Consider the following 20,705-nt stretch of genomic DNA (forward strand, 5'->3'; position numbering starts at 1 on the left):
TTCTTGCTTTCTTCTTAAACTAATCTTTTACTACAAAGAAATAATACTGCAAGGCTAGTAAGAAAAAAATGCATTCTGATTAGTTCAAACACTCTAGACATCCCTTATCAGTTATTTTATTCAAAAAGATAATTTTAATACAAAAATTTCAATAGTATTTTCCCACACACAATTAAGACTTTTATCATCTTCTGTTGCTATTGAATAGAATACTTAATGAGATTTCTTTTAGAGTTTTTTTTCTGACTTTTATATTTATTCTCAGTCTATTAGTGTGTGTCTGTGTGAGTATAGGTCTGTGTTCTCTGTCTCTTATACACATCTTTTTTTTCTGACTTTTATATTTATTCTCAGTCTATTAGTGTGTGTCTGTGTGAGTATAGGTCTGTGTTCTGACCTGTCAAAGATATATAGGAAAGACTACAATGCATTTGTACAAAATGCATCAGAATTAAAGGAAACTCATAGCAGTTTGGTTATTTCAAAAACATGGGACATAGATGGATTTGGTCTCATAATGCTGCAATCCTGTTTCTATCATTTACAGAATCTGTTTCAACATCTGAGTCTTCCAGTCCAGATCAGAACATGGTCATTTGGAAGAAGACAATTTCAGAAATGTCTGATTAAATGTTCAAGCACAATCCAGATCCTCCCAGAATCAAAGGTTTTTGGTGTTTTATTACTTTCTCTCTTTTCTGTGTGCTTATAAGGGAATAAACATTACTTTCAGCAGAAGCTGATGTTGTCAAACTCTTCAACTAGTTAGTCTTTGCCTCAACACAGGAGGGGAAACCAGGACTACCTGGTTCTACTGGAAAATAATTCCCATTGTCCTTGCAGAGAGGTGAAAGGAATGAGTGGTAGGGAAAAGTTCTCTTTGAGGGCTGACAGGTGGTCCTGAGAGCAGATCACACCTGAGCCATGCAGTGTCTCCCTGGCTGTGTGGATTAAAGGGTCCCAGTCACAGTTTCCCTGAAAAAGTGTGCACTTAGACCTTCATCTGTGATGAACTCTTACAGTGCTGGAAGGCATTTAAAATGTGAAAAGTGAACACAGCTAATTCATCTCTGAGAATAAAGAAGAATAATAAAAAAAATACAATAATAATTATAATAAATAATAAATAAAGAAATACATTTAATAATAAAATAATAAAGGAAAGAACCTCCTAAAAGGCTAGAAGTGCATTTTTGAGTCAGAGCTTTGTAAATTCTTTTTTCCAGTGGAAAACAGACCATGTTTGCACCACGTTCTTTTCTCCAGTTCAAGTGATTATGATGAGCAGTCCACAATGCAGTCCATGCTCACCTTATGTCCAAAGGGTCCTGGCAAGCCTGGTGGTCCCCTTTCCCCCTAAAGTGACAAAAGCAAACCAAGAAAACAGTCACCATCCAGCCAAACAAGAGCTTGGACTTTGCTTTAGTCAAGGCAGCAATTCTGCCACTACTGCCCCCCTGAGCTCACGCAGTCCTGGCAATGTTTTACTGACAGCAGGCAACCAAATTAAACAATCTGCTAACTGGGAAAGAATTAAAAGCTTTTAGGGAGCTGCCATCACACTAATAATTTTTGTAGTAGTCACAAGGACAATGGCTACTCCTTGTGGAGGTCACTGTTTTCAGTGTAAATTTCAGAAACACATCTTCAGTTCTCTCTGACCTTTTTACAAGCACAGATGGGATCTGGAGCATTTTCCACAGGCAGGCCTTCCATGGATTCAGGTAAATCCATGCTCTCCTGCAGAAGTTTTTGCCTGCCTGTCTCATATTGAACTAGTCAAGCACAAAGCTTGCCAGCAGTACTTACCCTTTCTCCATCTTTACCCTTCCCAGGCAATCCTGGCTCTCCAACTCGCCCTGGCTCACCTGGAGGCCCAGGCAAACCCACTTTTCCTTCTTCTCCAGGATCACCCTGTAGAAGAGAAGCCATCAGAATTCATTTGACTACTATAGATAATTACCACCTCAGCTCTTTCATTGGAACTGAAAGACATGGATTCTTTTCCTAGCTGTCTCATCTGGATTTCTTTTAGTAACATAGGAAAGCCTATTTAATGGGAATTCTTTTCCTTCAGAAATCTTAAGGCACTTGTAATTTCCATTAAGGAAAGTACAAAATGACTTCAAAATGTTTTGGGAACTAGCTATATGTAGCAGCTCTCTCCATGGAGCACACCTCAACCTGAACTCATCAAAATCCTTTATTCTCACTGTGACACTGAGAAATGTTGGAATGTGCCCTGATCCCAAGCTGACCTTTGCTTCCCGGAGCCCTGCCCAAGTGACACCCAGCAGCAGCAACAGTAGTGGATGGATCTGGTTGTGATGGCTGCATCTGACTCACAGTGGGTTCAGGGGAGGCAGGTAACAACCCTGCAGGCAAGGGCTGGCTTGGGTACTGTGCTCACCTAACCACGGTGCTGGGCAATGTCTTGGCAATTTTGGGAGGAACTAACATTTGTAGCCAGCATGAAAATATGAGCCAACCATCTTATCTCAAGAACCATGGACAGCCCAGGGCCTGCAGTGGGCTGCAGATCTCCCCTTGAGCATGGATGCATCTCAGGGTCACCCCTCAAATTACCACCTTATCACATCAGATACCCAGAAAAAAAAAAAAAAGGGAATAAATTCATTTGAAACTTTGAAACCTTAGCTAAGTGATATGAAGGATTGGTTGCATACATATAATGCTTTAGACAAAATATTGATCAAGTTTGGGATTAATTCTGGATGCAGCCACACCTAAATTCCTCTCTGAGAAGGAGTTTAGAACACAAAGGGCTCCTTTTTGAACCTCGTATCTCAATGGAAGAGTCTCTCTGACAGTTTTGTCTGCACCTGTCCTCAATGCAGTAAATCATCAAGTGTACCTTGCATTGAATCTTGTTAAACCACTGTGGCATTTACCACTGAACTTTGTTAACTTGGTGTGTTATACCAATAAAATAAACTGTTGCATCTTTCTTGTGAGTGCAGTGCATCACTCTTTCTGCAACACTGAATGAGAGAGCCCTTGGTCCTCACATGACCCTGAGGTAGAGCTCAGTAATTTGGAAGATTTTACTGAAGGAACTGGGATTCATTCCCTTTTAAGCCTTAAATACATGGATATAGGGGGTCATGCTTGTGATTAATCATTCCTACTCCAGGAAACAAAGATCAGGACTCCAGCATGCTGGGTATCCTGGGGTGTATGATCAAACACAATCCCCTGACTTCAGAATGCTCATGAAAGGGGACAGAAAGGCATTTTTCCTTCCAGCTTTGGATTTACAGTGATAAATAGGAGTTTTTTAAAACACCAAATGCCCACACTTGTCAGGTAATGATAGCAGAAGACCATAATTGTGTATCAGTGACTTCACTATATCCAGTCATATCTCAGTGATTTACTAGGTAAATTATAAAGTTGCAACTGGGTGAAAATCTTACAGCATGTGTAATAGAAGAGTACAGACAAGATGAATTCATGAACCCATGTGTCTTAAACATCCATGAACCTATGAAATAATTTCCCAGTTCAGACTGCATCTGTCCCTGTTACTTAAAATGCTCAAGAAAAAGAAACCAAACAAACCCAAAGAACCAACTCACCTTTTCCCCCTTTTCTCCTGCCTTTCCTGGGAGTCCAGGAGCTCCAGGCACACCCTGGAGAGAAGAGAATTTTAAAGCTTAGAATTTTTTTTGTAGGCAGTATTGGATTTTAAACAAAGGGGCAGACCTGTGGGTTCAGTATGGTTTATCTCGAGGATCAGTATCAGCTCTACATTCCCCAGTAGAGAAGAACCTGTAATCCAGAGAACACCACAGAAGAGCTGTGTAACAGGTCCTTAAAGATAGAAATTATTTTTCAATATAAAAAAAAGCTGAAGAGAAAAAGCAGAAACTGAGCTAGTACCAGATTTGTGCATTCTACCAGTAACTATTTCCTTCATTTTGTGAAATTCTCAGAAGTTCCTAATATGCAACAACCCCGCAATCACCACCTCTGTATCAGAGAAGCTGAAAGCCTCCCAACACTGGGAAATATAGCTGTGTTCATTTCTTCCTCTATTTCAGCTTTCAATCCTTTTAACATCTTGGCAGGTCTCAAAGGACTCTGTGTCAAAATATAGATGATTTAGAGCTCTAAATTAAATAGTGTAACTTCCTAACCCACCAAAACATATTTTAAAATGGTACTCCATTTTAAGATGTGAAATCATGTCTTGGCACCATTAAGATTGGATTGACCTCAGAATGGATGTGATAATTATTTTCCTTTCTGCACCAGCAAAAAATATTTCCAATGATACTGGTTTTTATAGGTAATATATTGATATTACTGTTATAGAAGTTTGCTTAATGGAATATGAAATTGAAAAGTTCTTCATTTTCAATATCACCTTTCAGTTTGAAATTAAATCACTACATTAATAGAATTAAATCAAATGTATCTTAACAATTAGTAGAAGGGCAATTTAGGTTTCCTTGGACTGCCCAGGCAATAAACTCTGGTTCTAAAAGTGATGTGTTCAAAAACCCTGTGCCTGAATACATCATATCCTGAGATCTAAATGCTGTTTTTCACCTACTCCAGCCTAAGCCCAGTGAAACTAGAAAGGAAAGAAAGAAAGGAAGTAAGAACAAGAAAGAAAACTACCCTAGTGGAGCTAAGAGTAGAGTTAATCTCAAGATATTTTTTAACAAATATGAAATGTTTTATGATGTGGTGATGAAACCCCAGGTAAGGGGGACACTGCAATGATTTCAAGGGTCTTTAGGCTCAAATGCCTATATGCTTTCATAATAAAAGTGAGAGTTTACCATGCTATTTTTATATCAAGAAGTCTTGTTTACAAAATGAGAGGACAAATAAAAAAAAGGCAAAGAAAACAAAACCAAAGACACAATAAACATTGAATTTTTTCTCTTGAAGACTTAGAAGCAAAAATTTATTTTGACAATTTGGTAAGGAATGAAGCAGCTCTGTTCCTCCCCTTGATAAAATGAATATGAGAAGATAGTTAATGGATACACCATTCCCAGGTGCCTCCAGATCTTTCAATTCAGCCATAAGAAACAAGTTTAATGAAACACAGAGTTTTGAACTTCATAGTAATCCCCATAGAAGGGGAAACTAAACACATTAAATAAAGAAATCAGGGCACAGATGGGAAAACAAATACACTGGTGCATACTTACCACATTTCCTGGCAAGCCTCTTGGACCTGGGGGCCCTGCTGGTCCACTCAAACCCTGTTTTAAGAAAAATGAAGTGTGTGTGTGTGCATATATAAATCACAACTTGTATCACCATAGGAACAGGATGATCCAAGGGAGATTGAATTTCATGTAAGACAAGGTGTTGTACATCAAGAAGGCAAAAAATAGTAGGTTTGTTTGAAAATTTTTAGTGTAAAGAAAAATGAAACAATACAAAATGGATGAAGGCTCTCTTTGGGAGCTTAAAGATACTTTCTATCAAAAGAAATTCTAAATCTAGCTCAGATACAGGAAGAAAAGTCTGGGCCAGAAACATCAGAAGAACAGAGTAAAGAATGTTGATTTATCATAAAAAAAAATTAGGTCAACAAAATATGCTTTGTTGACAATTCTACCTTTCTCTGCTGGGGGGAACAAAACCTGAAAACATTCTTTTGCACTAAAAAGGTGAAACAGCTTAAACCATCCAGAGTCTATAGTTTTCAACTGCAGGTCTTTATCCATTTCCAAGTCAAAGCTTTGCAGCATGAAAAAGCCCATGTGTGTCCCCAAAGTTTGATGAGAGACATTAGAGGACATATATTTGGGGATTTATGTCCCCACAGAGATGTATGTTCGGGGTTATCAGGCTATATTTAAAGGTTTCATAGAGTCAGAGATTTGGGTTGGAAGGGACCTTAAACATCATCTTGTTCTAAACCCTCTGTCATAAACAGGGACATTTTCCCCTAGACCAGCTTGCTCTGGGCAGCCTGTGCTTTACCCCCTTCACAGGAAATAATTTCCTCCTAATATTAATCTAAGCCTACTCTCAGTTTGAAGCCATTCCCCCCTGTCCTATCACTCCATGCCCTTATAGAAAGTCCCTCCCCAGCTCTGTTGTATTTCCTCTTTAGGTACACAAAGGGGCTCTGAGATCTCCCTGGAGCCTTCTCTTCTCCAGGCTGAACAATCCCAATTTTCTCAGCCTTTGCTTATAGCAGAGGTTTAAAGGTTTCCTCATTTCTGTGTTATTTACAGTCACTGGTCTATGAGCCAATAGAAACACCCAGAGCAGCAGCAGCCTGCAAAAGGATGGCAAGAAAAGAGAAGGTGCCTGCAAATACCTACATTTCCATATCATTAACATCCTCTGAGCCACCACCACCAGGTTATACAAAGAAATAAAGCCAAGGAATGGTTTTTTGTGGGTTTTGTTTTTGTTTTCTCCTTTCCAAAAGACTAAGGGGTCCTTCAACCAAGAGTGAAAGACACCTGAAAATAGCTCAGGGTTTAGAGTACTCCTTAGGGACAATGTTTAAGCACAAGCCCAAGAAAGAAAACCATGAACACAAAGGTGGAATAATAAATTTCAGTGCTCTAGGATGCTTCATTTGGATTTCCTATTCCTTCCTTCTCCTAATCACAGCCGTTCCCTCTCTCAATCATTATTTCAAACAGTTCTTCAGTGTTTCTTCCTTCTTTGCTTGCAAAGAAAGTCTGTGGCCTTTTATTCAGCTGCTCAGGTCTTATATGCTCTCACAATAATAAAACTGGACTGGAATCCTTTGCTGTTCCTAAGCACACAGACAGACAAAAGCAACACTTTCTACAACAAATGCCTCAAGAAGGGGTGTGGGATGAGTCTTCTGGATAAGCCAATATTAAAAAAGAATTGACAGTGAAACCTAAAAGCAGCCCTGATCAAAAAACAATTCCTGCTGCTGCTGAGCAGTGAGCTACCTGCTCCAGCTGGCTGCCTGAGCTGGGCTGACATTGCAGTGCAGTCACACTCACCCAGAAAAACGTGTTTTGTTAGGCAGGGAGAGATTTGAGCAGGAGAAGATGCACAGCCTTGAGCTGGGCTGAATGGGGCATTGATCTGTTTGGTACAGATGGTCCTGTTTGCCCACAAACAGCCTCTTCCAGCTGTGGATTAGGATGTACCCTGTGCCCAAGCAGCCTGGGACTGCAAACCCACAAGATGTTGATGTCAGTGTGTCACTGTCAGGGGAAAATGCTGCAAGGGAAGCAGTTACTCACAGTCTCTCCAGGGGCTCCAGCCTCTCCTCGGGCTCCTTTCTCCCCCTTTGCACCCTGTGCAGAAAGGAGAGATACCAGCTGATTAGACATGGAAGGAGACCTCCTGCCAGAAAAAAAGCTTCAAGATACCTGAATGTGTACTAGGCAATGGTTTTTGTTAACAAATTCACAGAGGAGTTAATGGCTGAAGAAACAGCTCCCAGTTCTGTTGGCAGCAAGAAAAAGAACTATAAAAATAAAACCCTGAGACTTAAGAAGAGTTACTAGTGACTGATCAGCTCATATACTGTTTCTCAGCACAAGATGCTGAAACCTGAGGTATTCATCTGGGTGAAACTCCTTCCTACCCTCAGGCCTACCAAGTACTTCATTTCCAGCTGAACTTTGGTGGTCTCCCTTCACAGAAGACTTGCCTACACTTCTGAAATATAAACAACAGCCATCTAGAAATTTTAAAAACAGATACCCAGAGAGTTTGTCCTAATCATACATATCAGAGAACCCTTTCTGAAGAAATTTGGCAGGATGAAGGCTACTTACTGAACTGTTCCCCATTTAGCAGATATTAGTTAAAAGCTGCAGGGCATTACTTTGTTTTTTTCTTGGGTTTTGGGGGGTTTGGTTTTGTTTGGTTTGGTTGTTTTTTGGGGTTTTTTTGTTTTGTTTTTTGGGGGGTTTTTGTTTGTTTTGGGTTTTATTGTTTTTGTCTTTTTTTTGAATGCTCAGACTGCTGTCAGCCTGTTTAAGGTGTCGATGCCCAAGTATTACTGATAATATAGGTTGGGTACAACACATATGATGGCAGAGTAAACACCTACCCATGTTGAATGGAAACACCTCAGTGCTGATTTGAAATAGTTTTGTGTGACCCAAAAACATTTCTAAAGATGGTTGAGACCATAGAACCATTTCAAATGAGTAATTTCTCATTCCAGGTTAGATGAGCTGGGGTTGAATCTGACTGCTCTGCAATGCTTTGAAAATGTACTGCAGTGATTTATCTGCATGACCTGTGGTTTGGTAGCAGCAGTACAAGATGCCCCCTTGAAGGACCACAAGGCTGGAAGAAGTCTCTCAGACAATACTGACCATGCAACAAACATACTGTATTTCTGAGCTCTTTTTCCTCCTGTTCTCCTGCAGTCCAACAGAAGTAAATACCTCTACAGAACTCCCTGAACTTACGACAGAGAGAAAAAAGAAATGGGCTGCTGGTGCATACGGGAAGGTTTATTCACAGTGATACAGATCTTGAAGGCACTCCACGCGAGTCATGTCAAAGATTTTCTTCAAGGTCCCTCTTACCTGTACTCCTGCAGGTCCTGGTGCACCTTGCTCACCTGGGACCCCAGGTAATCCCTGCAAAACAGAGGGAGAGGTAAAGGAGCTCCTTCCACAGAGAGAAGGAAGTGTGGTTTTTGCAGAGGCTGTCACTACACAGGGCTCTGTCCCTTCTGGGAGCTCCATCCAGAACAAGAGAGTCCAGAATACAAATGCAGTACCCAAATGCACAATTTAGCTGAACCAGATCACTTCAAAATCCCTTAATAAATCTTGCACATAAATTACTGCCAGACAAGCTTCAAGCAAATCCCATAGTCCTCCTTTCAGCTACTAAGGCCCAGAACTATAGATCAGGTGCTAAACTCCAGTAGTCATGTAGCTTCCTCTACAGGCAGAACGAAGATAAGCACTACTGTGGCTATTTCTGATGAGAGAAGCATCCCAACTATGTAAGGAGCATGTCCCAGCCTCTCCTTCCAAAACTGACCACTCTCATGTCCTCTCCTTGTTAAAGTTCAAAGCCAGTTGAAGAAACACTTGGCTGTACTTACAGGTTCTCCACTCATTCCTCGATCTCCTTTGTCTCCTTTTGGTCCAGGTTCACCCTGATATAAAACAATAAGACAAAGAGAGAAATAAAAGCTATTTCCAGGGCTGGAACTCACACTAGCCCTATTTAACAAGTGGTCTCTTTCAATCAGTTACTCACTTCTGACACAAAGTGTCAGTGAGTCAAAACTGAGTGCCACACTAAGACACGGAGATCACTGTCTAAACTTCTTGGTCTGCTCTGATACTAACTGAAAAAAATATTCAGCTTTAAAGGAGAACATTTTTCCCTCATGCAGAAGAGTAGCTAAGAATATTCCCAAAATCAAAAAATTAATCTCTAATGTTTTAAAAGGCCACATGATGTGACCAATAGCAAAAGCACCAGTGACACTGCACTACCCCTCTATAGGACCACAGCCCTAATGTCATTCTGCAGTGATCCCAGATAAAGACAGCTCCCTATTCCACCTATAAAAGAGAAGTGTTCAGTGACCATCCTGGAGCATTTCCAGAGGTGTGCACTACATGGCTACTCCTGATCTATAGTTCTATTAACATCTCCATTCGTTCATGCAGTTTCCTCTCCCTCCTGCAACGTCAGTACATTTTTTTATGCACCACCATCACTACCTAATAAGATTAATTTATTCCTGTTCTTCCTCCTAACAGTAAATTGAATATGCATTCAGACAGAAGTTCATCAGCTTTGTCCTGTCTAGAGTAATAATCAATAAATCCATATTTCTGCTTTTTTATAAATTGAAAAGGAAAGCATACAATTATGGAACTAGCTGGAATAAACCAGGCACTGCACGAATACTCACATTTATGTATTGTTATGAATGTATGTATTCAGGCAACAGCAATCATTACTTATTCATTATTTATCATACCAAGTGTTTCAATTATGTAATCAAGGAAGAGTAAGAACATCAGTGATTTGAGCTACACACACAAGCAAGGAATAGTGATCAGCCAAAATGCAGAGCCAGACAAATCAGCTTGAATTTTATTTACGTCTGCTATTTGCCAATCATTTCTGCAACACCTGGGAATTCACAGTCCATTTTCAAATGATTCTCTAACAGACAAAATAAGTGTAGTTGCATAAATATTACCTATGCTTGTATTTACTATGCATTATGAATAAATATTATCATTTGTGATAAATAATGGGAGGAATTTTACTCTACAAGTAGCATCCCATTAGATCGACTTTTAACCAGGCAGTCCCTGATGCCATCTAGTGTCCCTCAGAAAGACATCAGGCTCACCTAAAGCAGCTCAAGCAAAGGGTCTAAAGTTGCAAACCTGTGTGCTTGTGCCTGGAAGTTATTTTGTGCAATGACATTTCAAATTCTGAAACTCATTTGAGAAAGCAGAACAACAAAGCACAGACATGGGTCAGTACATTTGTAGGCAGGGATGGTGTTACTGAGTGGGAGTAAGGATGTGTATTACCAGGGAAAACAAAACTGCAAAGGGAAGAAGTAATGAAACAGGTAAAGGGGAAAAGTTTTTAAGATTTTCCTTTCTTCTACTTTTTCCTTGATACTTGACTTGCACAGCAGTGCAAAATCTAACAAGCACAGACATGGGCAGAGGAAGGATTTCTTTATAGATTCATACACTGGTTTGGGGAGGAAGGGACCTTAAAATCATCTAATTCCAGCCCCTCTGCCATTGGAAAGGATGCCACCCACTAGACCAGATCACTCAAAGCCCCATCGAACCTGGCCTTGAACATTTCCAGGCATGGGACACCCACAGCTTCTCTGGAGAACCTGTGCCAGTGTCTCTGCACTCTCACAATAAAGTCCCAAATGCCTAATCCAAACCTGCCCTCTGACAGTTTAAAGTCTCTGATCACTGTTGTGGCCTCCTCTGGATTTTCTCCAAGAGATCCCAGATGTCCTTGTTTTGGGAGCTCCAGAGCTGGATGCAGCACTCCAGGAGGGGTCTCACCAGAGCAGAGGGGTAGAATCACCTCCCTTGATCTGCTGGCCATTGCTGCAGCCCAGGACACAACTGGCTTTTGCTAACACAACCCACCAGCAAAGCTGCCTGCAAGTCCTTTCAAGTTTTCCAAATCCATGAGTCTCTGCCAAGGCTGTTAACACTGCCTGCCAGTGCTGCCCACTGGCAGCTGCTCTTAATCCACTGCCACCCACTTCTTACCTACACCTCGGTGCACAGCAAAGACACAGTGCCAGCTGCCACCAGCCTGGCCCAGAAGAGGACTTACATCTTCCATGACCTGCTCTCAGCAGTATCCTCCTGTAGTCTCAATTATGCCTCAATAATTCCTCTGTTACTTAAAGGGAAGCACAGGAATTGTGCAGTGGGGGTCCAGCTGTGCACAGTAGGAGACAGGAGGCAAAGTGAGGAACCACCTCTTTTTCTACTGCTTTTGCCTCTTCCCAGCCATTACACCTGACCACCACTGTGGTTCTCTCACCCCACCTCCAAGACTATTTCATGATCCTAACTGACTAGCATAAATATATGTGAAATAGCTCCCTGGTACAATACAACACACAATGGCAAACAATGGCAAGGATTGGTTTTGGAGAGTGCATGACAACTGTCAGCACCCTGCTGGTCCTGCCACCTCTGTAACATTACCCATGACACTCTCTTGAGGCTCATCACCTCCTTTTGACACTTTAATATGTACACCTGTACATCCAAGGTAACAATTCTTCCCTTCCCTTCTCCTCCCTCACAGTGCTATGTGCAGAGCTTTGCTATGGCAGGTGTCACCACAGTCATCTTGCACATGGAGAAATCCCAGCAAATGGAACAGCTGACACACTTCAAGCCTTTTATTTCTTACTGTCTTGGAGCTCATTTACAAGAGCAATGTACTCAAAAAATTCCTTCTGTGACTGTAGCACTACAAAGACCACATAAGATGTCATTGTTCTGCATGTTTCCTTAGATTGTAGATACATTTATATTTAAGCATAACCTTTGAGCAAAGGGGAAAAGCAAGAGAAAGAAATTTGGCCTCTTTTCCCAGTACTACTTCATATCCTTATTTCCTTCCTCAGCCTCTGAAGAACCTGGCATATACGTTTTCTTTATAATGGCACTCCTACAGTCTACCTCTGCCATCCATGAAACCCCCTGATCCACAACAAACTTATTCACAGATCATATTATGTCATTTATTTCCCACTAGGTGCTGCAAATGGAAACTAAATCTTCATTTTAAACTCGGTTTAAGAGGCTGGGATAGCACACAGCTCTGTCCCAGCCACAGCTGATCTTATGAGCACGGCTTTGCACTTTTTAAAATTTATTATTATATTTGCACTTTTCATCATAGCTGTTTACAGTGATGAGGATGCCCAGAACCAGACTCAATCCGGGTTCTTTAATGAAAACATTTAAATAACACAGAGAAAACTAAGGGCTGTGTGTCTATCAGATATAAGAGGGGATATGCCAGAGGCCATACTTATTAGAGATGTTACTTACAGGAATCCTGGGGTGTGGGGTGAAGAAGGCTGTCTGGAACAGAAACCAGAGTGTTAAAAACAGAATAGCCTATTTTCCTTAAAATGCAATAGTTTGCATGTACTCCTGTCATCACAGATTTCACATTCCATACATCCATAAGTAGGTTTATAAAAGAGCAACCTACTGTAACATCTGGATGTTTGGAAAGAAGCCCACAAATAGCTTACATCTCCCAGAATATTTGAAATATGAACATAAATTCAATTCTGTGTGTCCTACCATGATGAAAAAACAATCAAACTTTAAATTTTATAGCAATTTTACTGCTAGCAATCTCCAGCTCACTTTTCCACTTGGAGCCATCTTCTGTATTATTAAATTTCCTGATACCATGATTGAGCTTGGTGTGTTCTCCCTCTGCTTTGAACCATGCACATAAAATCTCAATGGGAATACACAGTCATTCTGAAGGAGTAGCCACAAAAAGAAATTACAAAATTTTGTAGAAAGAGACAGCATCTTTTCTCAAAGCTGTTAAAATTTTGAAGAAAAAAATAGATCTTGGTGACATGTCAAAAGCATTACCTACTTTCAACAGTGCCCTGCTTCCAGCCCAGATCAGTGGGAGGGAGCATGGCCAAGACATTGCTATCCAATATCACTTTATGTCACTGCCAGGGGTGGAAGAAAGGGGTTTTTCCTCTCACTTTGGAGAAGGGAAGGCAGTCCTTTCTGTTGGAGCAAACGAGGCAGATGGAGCAGGTCCTGACTGGAGGAAGTTTTTTGGCTGCCATGACTGCAGTCAGGTCAAGCTCTATACTCCTTCTTTTATCCACTTTTGTTATTAATATTGTTGCTGTTACTGCTTGGGTTTTTTTATCTTATTGATGTTTCCATAAATTGTTCCTATCCCAACCTGCAATCTTTGCCCTTTGTGCCTCCAGTTCTCCTCTCTGGCCACACATGGGTGGAAGAGGGGAGACCAGGAAGTGAGTGAGCAGAGGGAGGCTTTGGGGTCTTGGGGGCTAAATTGGGGAATATCATTCCTAAACCATGACAAACAGAAATGATTTCTCCCTATAAACACAGAGAACTTGAGCAGTGGTGCACATCTTCTCTATGCCTAGACATTTGCATTCTGTTTGGGAGCTGCCTTCTAACGCAGATCCATCTTTGTTGTGACTGGGTCATTCTTGTCTGATATACGTGGTGGAGTCTTCCTACACAAAGCACCATCAAGTGCTCTGGCATAGACTGAGGCCCAATTAATGGCAGGGAATAAATTACAACACCTTCTCCATTGCCTCCTCAAGGTCTTTAGGCACTTGATTTTCACCAACAGACCTTGATTCAAATTTTCTCCACAATCTTTGAAGGAGGCAGCTGTATCCAGCTGTGGTAGGCAGAGCTGATGAGAGGATGTGTGCCATGTCTTGGATGCTCTGTGACTGGCCTAAGTCCTCCAGTTGCAATGATGGTGTTGTTCCAAACTGCTTACTCAGGTTTTCTTAGAGGGAACTCAGAGGTTTGTGTATTTACACTCAGTGGGTTCTGATTTAATCACCAGTGAACTTCATTGTAATTATACTCAGGCTCCCCAAAGCAACTTTGAATCTTCATTTTGAAAGCAAAAAAATTATGTATTCTTGGTCTGTTTTTGCAAAGAGGCAGAGGAAGGTACAACCTCACCAAAAAAATAAAAATACCAAATACACCTTGATATTGCTTCTCTGAAACAAAAGCAGATAATCTCAGAGTAAATAGGTCCCCAAATTGCTGCAGAGAAGTAAGAAACTTGAAAATTGTTTCTGAAGAATTTATGTGGAGGGAGTGCAGTGATGCCTTGAATATTGTCACAGAACCAAACACAATCTTACTTACTGTTCCAGGTAAGCCTGGGGGTCCAGGGGAACCTGTGTCACCCTAGAGAGAGGAAAAAAATGTAACCAGTTACATAAAAAGATTCCCAAATATAACTCAACATTATCATTTAGAAGATGCAGCATTACCAGATGAGATGTAACCCAACCCCCCAGCTCAGTAACACTTCTGGACAGAATTTTTGCTGTCCTTGCTTTGTTGCACTCAAGATTTTCATTCTGTTGTCTTTACCCCACTATGATTTTATCATTGACCTGACTTCACAGGTTGATAAATTTCTAAAGTTGCCCCATCCAGTTTAGGATATGAAGTTTAATTTGCTTTTTAAATAAAAGTTGACCAGAAGTCTTGATTGAAAAATATGTTCTAGCTGAAATTCTTTCACTGATATAAAAAAAAAAAAAAACGACATTTTTCATCAAATATTTAAGTTGCTAAACCAAATTCTCCCCTAATTTTGAGTTAAAACTACACTGTTGCTGGAAGATCTGAGCACTGGCATTGACCTTCCTGTGAGCTGTGCTCCACAAACATCTGTCCCCTGACACTTGGAAGCCAAGAATTACCAACAACACTTGTTAACCTCCCAGGTAGAGGAAGTTCAGGTGCCTCACTGATGTCAGTGGACCACCCATGAAAGAATTCCCACCTCCACAGGTGGTGAAAGTCATGGATAAACTGAGGACTGATGGAAGAACCCACACCCTGAATGCTACTGCCTCTGTAATGAGGGCAGTTTTTCCACTGGACACCCACAAGCATCTGCAAGGTCAGTGTTTCTTCTCCACCTTCATGTTCACAAGGGTTGAATGTAAATTTTGGTTGACATTACCTTTGTCTACTTCTCTTTCACTAAAATTAATGGTGTTGTGATGGCAGAAACCCAGACTGTTCCTGGAATTATTGTTCTATCCCCCACAGACAGGCACAGAAAACTTTTTAGATTTTAGTTCCTGGCTCATTTATATCAGCCAATTATAAAACTGAAATTTATTTTTTTGTTAAAAATTTTAACAAAATAAATTTAAAAAAGAAGAAAATTTTCCTTGAATTAACTAAATTGTCTTTAATTTCATCAGATTTCATTGCTCATTACATCCCACACATAGCTATTTCTGCTGCTTCTCTGTAAAGTTCAGCTAAAAGTCTTCCAAATTTTCTACTCTTCCTTGGATAGCCTCCTCTATCACTTGTCTCTGCCCCTTGGTCTGTTTTCCTCTCTTGTCTAAGGAAGATCATGGTCATTTCATGACTTACCTTTTCTCCTCTTTCACCTTTCATTGCTGGGAGACCATCTCTTCCTTTTTCTCCCTACAAGCAGGGAAAGGAAAGCAAGAAATTTACACATTTTGTTTTGAATGCATCAGCCTCACCAAAATATTTTACTCTCTCAGTTATCTTACCTGTCTTCCAAGATGTAGAGTAAGCAATTAAAAATGTAACATTTTGAAGATGGCTTCAAAAATCCATTATATTTTCAAAACCAATGAATATCAATTGACTTCACAGAAAGTAAAGCACCAATCCTAAAATAACTTGTTTGTAGAAGATCCTACTGCCTGATGTAGTAATACAAAAACAGAAGGGTTTTTTTTCCAGTTGGAAAAGACAGGCAGCAAAACAGTAGCTAATACCCAGAATGAATATTCATATTACTATTTTTGGTTTGGGTTGGAAGGTACCTTAAAGACCATTTAGTTTCAAGCCCCTGACATGAATATATTCTGTATCCTGTGCTCTACAAGGCATATAATGGAGCAAACTGCATGGAAAAACCTCAGTTGATTTTAGATCCTTCTTGATCACACTCAAGCATGTCATCAGTTATCAGGATTACTGACCTCACTTATGTGACTAAATTTGCCAGTCAGGCCCCTGGCCCAAATATTTCCCAGCATGAAGACATCTCCAGAGTTCTGCAGCTACCCAGAGGAAGCAGCAGACACCAGGACTTGGGTAGAAGTTAAGCCAGCAGAAATCAATCCAGCCTTCTGAAGCCTTTTCCAGGGCTCAGTGACAAGGCAGATTGTCACTAGAGGACACGAAGTATTTTCAAGGGTCTCCAGAAAATCCACACACAGCTGCTTTCATGAGGCAAAGCTTTCAATTTCAGGGTCTTGTCAACTCTATTTTATAGTTTTTCTAACCAGGTTACCCTGACTCGTAGAAGGAACAACACCCCCTTTGATCCCATTGTAGGACCAGAGAAAAACACATCAAGGACATCTGTTTGTATTATTTTGAGAATTATTATCTCTTTACAGTAACACTTCTGGAGAGAAAAACTGTTCCTGGGAACAGATGAGCTCCTGACAGGCCTAAATTTCTCTCAGGCTCAGAAATCCTGTCCAGGATTAGTAATTTTTAGCTGTTATCAAGAATTTTAAATGTCCTTTAATCTAGCAAGTAATTCTGAAAGGGAGTTGTAAAGTGTAATCTACCCTCTGGAGTCCTAATCTTCTCTAGTGCCTCACAAGCAGCATGGCACAACTCTTCACATTTAGGATAGACACTGTTCCTTAGCACTTCTGTGTCAATTGGGAGCAGTCACTAGGCTGTGCCCCAAAAGTACCTTTCTGGGTACTTGGTAACTTTGCTGGTTGCCAATCAGCTGCTCACCACAGCCATCACACCAAGGGACATCATCTAGGGACACTCAAGATAAGCCCTCCTGGTGCTAAATGGCCAAAAGAAGATAATTTGTGTCTCAAAGTCACTCACCCGGTCTCCTTTTTCTCCTCTCAGTCCAGGTAAGCCCCTTGGACCAGGAAAACCTGCTTCACCCTGAAAATAAGAAAAAGTGTGTGAAATCTGAATGCTGTAATACAGACCCTGCCTGAGTTTTCTCATGAGATTAACTGTAGATGTAGTTTGCTGAGAGAGAATGAGATTATCAAATAATTTCTTAGTCTTCCTTAGATTTCATTATTAAATAATATCTTTTCTTTTTTTTTTTTAAACATTACTTAAAGCAGCAATTAAGAGTTCTCTAGTTTTTGCCTGTTAACTGATGCCACAGAATTTAGGACATATTTCCTTCATGCTTCTCTGTAGCAAGAGCAAGAAAGCAAATGAAAGCACAAAAATAAATAAAAATCTGACTTTTATTTTCATCTTTAATGATCTGGTGTAGTCTGGAAATGCAAAAACTGCAGTGTATTAATCTGAATGGTACAGATGTCACCTGATGAACAAATCTAAAATTATCTGAGTGCACTATTGCACATTTAGATTTATTTTTGTTTGAACATTACCTTTCAGTTTCTTCTTTATAATACTTGTTACTGGAGTAACTATGATCTCTGTGTCATGTGGTTTCTCCTAAATATATCAAGTACTCTCAAATTTAGCTCCCAGTTGACCCAGTTTGTAACCTGAAAACAACCATGTGGTTTCCTATTTATAATTCTTTTCTATCTGAATTTATAGTGTGACATCACGAAGGAGATCAGCCATGGACAGGACCCAAATTTACTAAAGAAAAGGTAATCTCTGCTCTAATGAGATTATCCTAAGTATAGGGAGAACCAAAGATAATCCTGGTAGAGATGCAATGGGTCTGTAGACAAAATCAGGTGATGAACAAGATGCTGTGGTAACTGAGGATGACTAAGAACATCTGGGAGATATTGGGAGAATTTTAAGGAAAGTGGGATTTGGAGAGAGATGGAGTGGTGCTTTCTCAGAGCTACTGTGGGATCCTGGCTTTCATGGAATCATAGAATGGCTTGGTTTGGAAGGAATCCTAAGGATCTTCTAGTTCCAGCCCCCTGCCATGGGCAGGGACACTTTCCCCTCAACCAGGCTGCTCAACAACACATCCTTGGACACTTCCAGGAATGGAAATGGCAATGAGATCACAGCAATCCCAGAGATTCAGAGAATAATCAGAGCATCTAACATTTAAGGAGACAGAGGAGAATTTAGAGGGAAAATAAAAACATGGTGGAAATTTGGACTCTGAAAAGAGCCTGAAGCAAAATATCAGTGAGTTTGTAAGAGTTCAAGGACAGAAATAGAATACAAAACAGCCAATGTGGATTTGTTAAAAATTAATCATATGAAGATCATCCAGCTCCTTCCCTAGACATGAAAACTAAGCAGACAAGAAGAAAGCATTTTTCTGATGTATCTTGACTTTAGTAAAATGTCTGACATAGGCCAAGATGATGTCATCTGTAAGTACAGAAATGTGGTACAGAATGGTCTCTGCAGGGTGGTGTATAACTGAATGAAGGAACAGCATTCATAGACCTGCTATTAGTAACTTACTATCAAAATTCAGATATTTGAAGTCTTCTCAGGGACAGCCCTATTCAACTTATGACAGGAAAGACAACATTCATGAAACATGTGGAGAACATCACATTGTGGAGAGAGGGGCAAGGTGGTGTGGTGGTGTTATAATTCAAAACAGCCTTGTGTGGGGAGATGATTCAGAACAAGGAACAGTGTTCTGGTTGGGGCCTGGCCCTTTGCTGCACTTGGACCAAGCCTGCCTGGAAACTTCAAGCCTGGTAGTTTGTTTGCCCAGCTACAGTGAAATCAAGGAAGGGTACAGAAACCTTTCCTCCCTTGGAGCCTGATGAAAACACTCCTGAGGAAGCATTTGCCTGTGCTGTGGTGATTTCCCCTTACCAAGGACACGAGGTAAGGATACTTTCCTGGGAACTGAGTGATACCTATCAGACAGATTATAAGGACTTTTGGAATAGCAGCAGTACAGTCCAGACTTTCAGGGTGGGATAATTGTTATTAACTTAATGAGTGCCTTATCCCAACAAACCTCAATTTGTGCCTCAGACTTGTAGCTTTATTCCATCAATCCTAGAATCAATAAGGTTGGAAAAGACTTCTAAGATCAACCATAAGTCTCATCCATACAATTTTTGCACCTTCAATCACAGATGCAAATGACATGCACAGATGCTGTCACTGGTGAATGGCTTTTCCATCTCATGTGGTCATGTGCTATTGTGTTGACAGGCAGGGTTTGCTGTTAAGACTTTTTCCTGCTCACCTGCTCACCAGGTTGGCCACGGCTCCCTGGTTCACCCTGGGAAAACAAAAGCAAATCTGTAACATTGTAAGGACTTGACCCTTTGGTAAGAAAACTTTCTCATTAGCAAGGTGTGGTCCCTACTGGTCTGTGATCTACCTACATCCCACAAGGCCCTGAAATTGCCTTTCTGATGGCTTGGGAATGCAGACTGCAGGGAGCTAACACAAGGTCTGGGTTAGATCTCCCAGCACACTTAGGACTGAGAGATGAGAATCAGACAAGGGCTGGTATTTTGGAACACCATGAAAATCAATGAACCCCATCTGCTCATCCCCTTACATCTCCAACTTCAGAGGAATCTTTTTCTCCTGTCTTCAGCAGAAGACCTTCCAAAATCACACCCTGACTGACTCAGTGGATACAGCAGACTATGAAGTACAACCCCTTACCTTAGGGCCAACTTTTCCAGGAAAGCCTTCCTCACCCTTTTCCCCTCGTTCTCCCTGCAGGGAACACAAGAGGTCAATACACAAACTCCTCTGGTGGGCAGTGGTGAGGAGTATTTTAACTCAGCTCCTCAGGATCAGCTTGAGGGTGTAAATAGAGTCATATAAGAATATGCTTCCTGGAATGTTTCTCCATTCTAGTGCCATTTGCAATCACACCTGCAGCACCCTGCTAGAGAACTTCTGGAACAACACAATCACTGTTACATTAAAGAGCTCCCTAGTGAATTATCTGGAAAAAAACACCTCCATTCAGTTTCTTCAAATTGTATATGGTTAGAAAGTCAGAAAGTGTTTAAAAAAACCCATAGATTTTTGTGACTGGGGCCTTGGTCACTGGTTACATTATGTAAATACTGTAAAACTGATCTTCCAATGTGGGTGGTGTCAGCATGGACAGCAGAGGCTGCAGTGGTTGAAATGTGGCTACACAGCTGGGAAGTGCAGTAAGTACTACACAGATGTATGGATAAAATCCAAAGTTTATTTAACATCAGAAATACATTATGGGCTGCAAATTCCTCACCTTTATTCATCAATAAATGGGAACTGGGGACTCTGCTAGACCTGGGATCAAGTATCAGATGCAAGAAAACCTCTGCCAATGCAATACAAGGCAATAGATGTTCAAGAGCTGTTTTCTTCAATACAATCATATTTAATATAATCATCATCCCCAAAACCTAGTTTGGCCTTTGTAGTCAAAACATGGTACATTTCTTTGACACTTATTTGCAAGGGGATGAGAAGTCAAGTGTCTCCAATCTCTACATTTATCTCCCT

The 20,705-nt window shown here is 40.6% G+C and overlaps 1 protein-coding gene across 1 annotated transcript in view; it reads right to left on the bottom strand.

Annotated features, from left to right (window-relative positions):
- The window catches only part of COL22A1 (collagen type XXII alpha 1 chain), a 227,247-nt gene that overhangs the window by 49,185 nt on the left and 157,357 nt on the right, over positions 1 to 20,705 (bottom strand). The window contains exons 28-40 of the mRNA XM_015620160.2: positions 19,866 to 19,919; positions 19,435 to 19,470; positions 17,136 to 17,198; positions 15,672 to 15,725; positions 14,415 to 14,456; positions 12,552 to 12,584; positions 9,068 to 9,121; positions 8,538 to 8,591; positions 7,233 to 7,286; positions 5,190 to 5,243; positions 3,600 to 3,653; positions 1,810 to 1,914; positions 1,312 to 1,356 (exon numbers count right to left, since the gene is read on the bottom strand). Of these exons, the coding sequence (XP_015475646.1) occupies positions 1,312 to 1,356; positions 1,810 to 1,914; positions 3,600 to 3,653; positions 5,190 to 5,243; positions 7,233 to 7,286; positions 8,538 to 8,591; positions 9,068 to 9,121; positions 12,552 to 12,584; positions 14,415 to 14,456; positions 15,672 to 15,725; positions 17,136 to 17,198; positions 19,435 to 19,470; positions 19,866 to 19,919 (702 nt within the window). The remainder of the gene's footprint in view (positions 1 to 1,311; positions 1,357 to 1,809; positions 1,915 to 3,599; positions 3,654 to 5,189; positions 5,244 to 7,232; positions 7,287 to 8,537; positions 8,592 to 9,067; positions 9,122 to 12,551; positions 12,585 to 14,414; positions 14,457 to 15,671; positions 15,726 to 17,135; positions 17,199 to 19,434; positions 19,471 to 19,865; positions 19,920 to 20,705) is intronic.

Source organism: Parus major, chromosome 2, assembly GCF_001522545.3.
Source record: "Parus major isolate Abel chromosome 2, Parus_major1.1, whole genome shotgun sequence".
NCBI lineage: Eukaryota > Metazoa > Chordata > Aves > Passeriformes > Paridae > Parus > Parus major.